The sequence below is a fragment of the Ruditapes philippinarum genome, unplaced genomic scaffold (assembly GCF_026571515.1).
Source record: "Ruditapes philippinarum isolate M1 unplaced genomic scaffold, ASM2657151v2 ctg242_1_1_1_1, whole genome shotgun sequence".
NCBI lineage: Eukaryota > Metazoa > Mollusca > Bivalvia > Venerida > Veneridae > Ruditapes > Ruditapes philippinarum.
This window is the reverse complement of record NW_026855075.1, coordinates 189,557-196,285: the sequence shown is the minus strand read 5'-3', so window position 1 is coordinate 196,285 and position 6,729 is coordinate 189,557. Positions and strand designations below refer to the sequence as shown.

Genomic DNA, 6,729 nt, shown 5'->3' with positions numbered 1-6,729 from the left:
CATATTAATTTTTACAACCTCAATATCGTGTGAATTACGTGATAATTTCACTTTATTACATGTAATGAAGCTGCGCTCCGCTCATCGATGAAACAAACACCGCCCCCTACGGCGATACTCGTCCATTATTGGCCATTAATTGTCTGTTAGATCGTCGCTGATTGGACAATCATTGATGCGCGAGGGGAAATGTCTCGTTCTGTCATGCGCAGAGCACCGCCCACGATTTTACATAAAAATGGACGTTGTCATTCAAAGGTATCATCATTTCCTATCTAGTATCATATATACAAATAGTGTTTGAAATTGACAAAAAAAAACTATCGAAAGTTGTTTGATATAATAGCGTGACACTTGTGAAAAGATATATCAGTACATTGGACTAAACATATAACTTGGGTGTTAAATCAGAAAAGTGCTTACTTATAATGTTAACTATGAATTGTGAAATATCGCACACAGACTCCAGAACAGACGAACACTCAGATTGCGGAAGTGATTTCGAAAACACATCACACGTTGCAGACTATAGATTGGACACTAACATGTCTCTTACAATGCCGACGAGTGGTCGTGGAATCCGTCGGGATTACGATACTCTTGTTTCGGATGATTCGTCGTGTGAGGGTGACACTGAGCAGAGCCCGCCGGTGAAAAGATTCAAAAGTGAAAATGAAGACCCATCTGACAGTATGTCCTCACAGCATTTCTCTAAAGGTATGTATTAGATTTATAATTACTACAAATTTCATAAATCCTTCAAAACTAATATTTTGGAATGGTCTTGCTTTGATTTTGGATGCATCCATCATAAAATAGTAAATATTTTACAATAGAAATTAAGGATCTGAGCAACCACTTGCACAGAATATGTCAAGCTAAAGACGGGTGGTATGAGACTAATGGACAGTGGTCAGCATTGGATGAATTAATCATAGCTTTACCAAGATTTAGAATTACTATTTCAAATTTAAACTGTCAAAAATGTAAAATTGATATTTTGCATATACTATAATAGGGGGAGGTATATATTTCTGTGATCAGCATTGGAGAGAATTAATCATAGATTTACTAAGATTTGATCAATTTTAGAATAACTGTTTCAAATTTTAACTGTCAAAAATGTAAAATTGATATTTTGCATATTTTGTAATAGCGGAAGTATATATTTCTGTGTCCAGCATTGGAAAGAACCAATCAAAGATTTACTAGAATTTGATCAATTTTAGAATGACTGTTTCAAAATTTAACATTCGTATACGTAAAATTGATAATTTACATATTTTATAATAGGGGAAGTATATATATTAATGTAATCGCATTTCAGAGATATCAGATAGTCTCATACTGCGTATTCTTCACGTTGTTTTAGCAACAAAAATATGTTCAGTTATTTTTCATGATTAATAGTAAACGCTTCAAAGTACAGTAGCTTGTGAAAAGTATTGTAGTATTGTACAGCCTCAATTTTTGACGTGTTTCATACAAAAAAAATCAGCCTCGTCTAGAAAACAATACTTTTTCTTTATTGATTGATTTGCTATCAAACTGTTCGGGTTCCCCATGTGCATTCTATACCAATGACTTGGTAGATATCAGATTTTAATGCGTATACTATTATATTTATCTATTCTTTCGATAAAACGATATCAAAATTGAGATATTTTTTTAAGTTTATTGCAATTGAACATTCTTTAATTATCAAAATTGGAACAGTGAAACATTATATGAAAGAAGAGTGCTCTTCGTGTCAAGGAAAGAAATAAAATCTACAAATAATTATTTTAACATCATTTCCTAAATATAAACAGATTTTATTTATAAAAAATGTTACTACATGAGACTGTCTTATAATAAGTTAAATATTTTATAATGTTCATATTGAAAATTTCAAAGATAAGTCGGCGGGGTATGGATAATGTAAAATATCTAAACACCTTTCTCTCTGACGCCAAAATTCATTTAGTAAATTAATTATTTCTCTTTATTTTTCATAAATTAAGATTAATTTTGTAGATTATTCAGATCTATATGGGTATGCTTTTTGGAAAGAAAATATCAAATTCCCTGTGAAAATTTGAATTAAAGAATCAGAAATGTTCTGTTACATATTTTCTCCTTTTTTAAAGGCCCATTATGCCCCATATTTTTTGTTGTCCTTTAGAAGGGACAAAAATCTGTGGAATAATGTTTTTTAATCTTTTTAAAGCATATTTATTAGATGCTAATTATAGATAATAAGAAATGTTGAATGTGAAATTATATGTCATTGATACCTCAACGTAAACAAAGAAGTATTTTGATATCAATTCAAAATTCTAAATCACTTAAACTATTTAACTGTATGTTCAAAAAGTATTTTTCGGAAAATGTTACAGGACCAAAAAAGGGTTTATGAGAAATGAAATATTGTTTATGTTAAATGAGTCTTTAAATGGCTCGTCTGATAAAACAATTTACACAAATAAAGTTTGGCAAATCAATCATCAATATATCATAAGGCAAGCAAAATCTTTAAATATTAGAAGATCTAACCCTACTCTAAATTCTCCGCAGTTTCACTCGGCACTTGAACGCTATTATTCCGTTTACCTTTAAATCTTATTACATATTAGTTGCCTGGCAACTATACAGAATATAGTAATTAGTAAGATTTCTTAATTTACAACAATTGATATATTATCACACTTAAAGAACGTTTCTCACGGTCATTTACTTGCCAGAATATATATATTATGAAGACACAATCCCATTACCACAGGTCCCAGACCAATTTCTCTTACAACCACTCATCAACCATTTGAATATTTTATTATTATAATAACTCGACAAATAATTACTAGGGCAAATTTTGGACAAATTTCCGTATATGTCTTTGTTGCTACTGATTTTCGAGTCGTTATGGATTTTTATTTTTCAATTAGCACGTGCTTGCGAGCACGGTGAAGATAATTTCCCAAGATTTGACCAATCTTTCCCAGTGTCATTAGTTAACGCAGGTGAAAACGATGTGTTACATGGCCTAAGAAGCCTGGGAATACAAGAAAATTAGGGAATTTTACCAACCTTTCGAAATAATTAATGCTCTGGGCGCAAATCTTGCTTACGGGGATATTTGCTAGATAATTAATAATAAGGATTAATTATTAAGACACCGAAATATGTAACATAGGTGATAATAAGAAAATTACTCTCAAGTATGTAAAGTTACAAAAAGTAATTGCAATTGAAAATTAGCAATGCTAAACAACACAAAGGAATGCATCGGAAAAGTTTAGAAGAAAGTTGATTGAATTAAATAGTCGATCAATTATAAGTGATTAAAGGTGATTGGCAAAGAATAGATCAAAACCATTTTCAATTTCGCCGGTTCAATGATCCGTGCATGGCGACACATTATAGCAGACGACAATAGCACGTAAATGGACAACAAAAAGGCGCGTGCTAATGTTTTCTTTGATAACAATAAATCCTTGAAATAAAGATAGGATCAATCGATTAGAGGTGATGATTTTAGGAAGAGGGGTCTAATCCCTTTGTATTTTACTCTCAGGTCTAAATTATTTTATTTGACCGTACACAATATACCAAATGAGAGTAATCCTTCAAAAAGGAAGACAAAATGGCCGTGGCGTCCACTACAACGATTGTGTATTCGTTTGTCTCCGCCAATGTTCGTAAGATAACTAAAAACTGATTGAATACGTAACGTGAGTTCTTTAATCTATTCATTACCCGACGATTGATACTAATTAACTTGTTTTCAACCTGTTGCCGCTCATATCTTCATGCAATCAAGACAATCTGATGTTTTTGTGATGAACCGTGAATAAGATGTATGTAATTTAACAGGCGCCATTAATATAATTATCCCCCCTGCTGAAACTCTTCTTTGGTGGAAATTCTTAGTTCCGGACAGGTCTAAGAAGTAGCTAAATCGGTTTCAGATGAAATCATTATCGTCTCTAAACGGTCTCTCGAGTACAAATGAAGATGAAAATGACCGTCCGTAAGGGTTTTATAGCTATTAAATTGGCTTCAATCTGGACAGAGTGCAATCGCGTTATTTCTCTTCATTTAACACGAAGGTGAATATATTATACGCGAAGATAAGTTAGATAACTGGTCAAGATTAAGATTTCTTTAACTTGATTTACAGGATTTTAATTACTTAGACATACTTTACATCCCTGATCAGCAATCATTTCCGAAAAACAAAATAGTTAGGATTTTCGAGAGATTTTCGTTTAAATGTTTTGATGTTTTGATAATTTAAATCTTAAAGAATTAAATATTTCTGATTCTTTTCTTCAGATTCTCTCCTGGATGACAACGGCGTGAGACGATACAGGACGGCATTTAGCCGAGAACAAATTGGCCGACTGGAAAAAGAGTTCTTTAAAGAAAACTACGTATCCCGACCACGACGATGTGAACTAGCTCAAGAACTCAATCTTCCAGAGAATACCATAAAGGTAAAGATCATTTATGATAAAATATCCATTTAGTATTCGACTAGCTTAGAAAATTTGAGACAACGCTTTATATTTAAAAACTGGGACCCAATAAATATTTATTTTTGGTCCCAGATAGAAATATTAGAAAAATGAAATTAGATATAATAAAAATGTTGTTAGTTATTATTATTTTTAATTTTCAACAGTATTGCTTATATATTTACCGCTGGACATTTTTTAAAAGTTATTATAGCAATTTAAGGGGTTTTAATCTATTCCATCAAAATATATAGTAAGCATCCATGTGAGACAAAAAAAAACAAAAACAACAAAAACCTATTAATGTAATTAATAAAATAAAATTTTGAAATAATTTTCAAACTTTAAGAGAGAGAGAGAAAAAACCACCTTGCATTTACAAGATGCATTTAGCATGTCTAAATCTTGTGGGAATTTTGAAAATGTTTCTTCCCCTTTTCCTTTGATGACCCATTTGGCGACGTTTAATAAGGCTAATTTGTTGAATATCACGTTTTAACATCGAAATTTGGTTTTGTCTTTTTATTGCGCACATTCAAAAATTAGAGAATTTAAACATGGCCATTCCCCTTCTTTGAGCTGTATGATAAAATCTTTCAATTATCAGGGTAAAATGTCATAAATGGTGCGAATAATGATTTTATGGGATTCATAACTGTTTGTTAATTTTATTCCCGAAAATTTGATGGTTGCCGTTCATAACCGAGCGTCTTTTTGGCTTTAATTTGAATGTCGACATATGTGCGAGTCTTTTTACATTATGAATAATTTAACAGATTTTCTTTTCGTAAATTATACGTAATTATTGAAAGCCCATCAAAAAAATTATCGCTGTAACTACTACATAATTTCAATATGTTTTGATTTTAGTTGATAGTGAAAAAAAAAATTGATCGTTTGAATGTATAAAATTTACACTTTCTTAGATAGTTTTCGTCGCATTAAATGGAAGATAAAAGTAAAGATAAAAGTTAAGCGCAAACAATTAGGAGACTTTCTTTTCTTTGCCTTTAATATTTTCGAAGTTACGCACAAATGAATTAATTGAACATGTAAATAATAACAATAAGATTTTTTATTTTGATTTTATTTCTATTTTTTTATTTTCGTATTATTTTCTAGGTATGGTTCCAAAACCGACGCATGAAGGACAAAAGACAACGTATGGCTATGGCTTGGCCCTATGGCATCGCTGATCCACATTTGTACGCCTACCTTGCCGCAGCAGCTGCCTCCTACCCATATGGACTCCCTCAGTCATCACCAGTCGGTTATTATAATACTCTCGGACTTTCTCGTCCATCTGTACCAACAGTATCACCACCTGTGACGTCACCGAACATTGGAACGCTCGGACAATATCCATTTCCAAATCCACTGCGCCCGAGACCGGAAGCGCTTCCGGGAATGTCGTCTGCGTTTCTCAGCCGATCTCCTACCATGTCTCATCATACTCCATATCACAGTTCACCTCTTCTCAGCGGGCACACTGTACACAGAGGCCACCCATTAGACGGAAGCCCACAGTTGATGAACACAAGTGGTACACTGAACTCTAGCGGCGGATCAATATCTCCATCTCTAGAAGACACTTCGATAAACTCTGTCCACCATGGAATAAATCCACTATCCAGCACTCCATCCTCACCGAACCATATATCACCGAATTCCACTTCGCCGGCATTACCTAGCCCACAAACCATTACCAAAGCGCCCTCTTCCGGCCAGACGAGTACTGCACCAGCTCTGTTCCGCCCATTTTAACAATGTGAAACGAAAAGCATTAAACTGTGTGAAACAAATTTATTTACTTACAGTAAAGTTATGACAGCGCATAATAATATTAATATTTTAATGTTTTCAAACTGAAGTATGCACTTCTTATTTACAGTGCACGTGCACAATGATGGTATACGGAAGCTGGGTCATACGAGTTATTTTTTTTATTTGTTAAACTTTGTTAACACTTTTTATGTTGTTATACGTGTAAATAAATTCTAATTTGAAAATTTAATATTTTGTATGTTTTTTTTTTCATTTATTTTTTAATTATTTTTATTGTGTTCAATGTACAACTCCAATTCAGTGCTTAAAATAAATATTACGTTTCTATTCTATCACCATTTCAAACGAAAACTATCATTTAGCTTTATAAAACTATAAGATTTTAGTTACAATAAAACCAGAAAGAATTATATTAGTCCATTCAAAGTCTGAATATTTTCAATCTGAC

At 32.4% G+C, this 6,729-nt stretch overlaps 1 protein-coding gene across 1 annotated transcript; it reads left to right on the top strand.

Moving 5' to 3' along the window:
• Window positions 1-275: 275 nt before the first annotated feature.
• LOC132742026 (segmentation protein even-skipped-like) lies at window positions 276-6,510 on the top strand. Its single transcript, XM_060730304.1, has 3 exons — window positions 276-717; window positions 4,315-4,475; window positions 5,619-6,510. The coding sequence occupies exons 1-3, from the start codon at window positions 429-431 to the stop codon at window positions 6,258-6,260; spliced, it is 1,092 nt and encodes a 363-aa protein (XP_060586287.1). The 5' UTR covers window positions 276-428; the 3' UTR covers window positions 6,261-6,510.
• The last annotated feature ends 219 nt before the right edge of the window (window positions 6,511-6,729 follow it).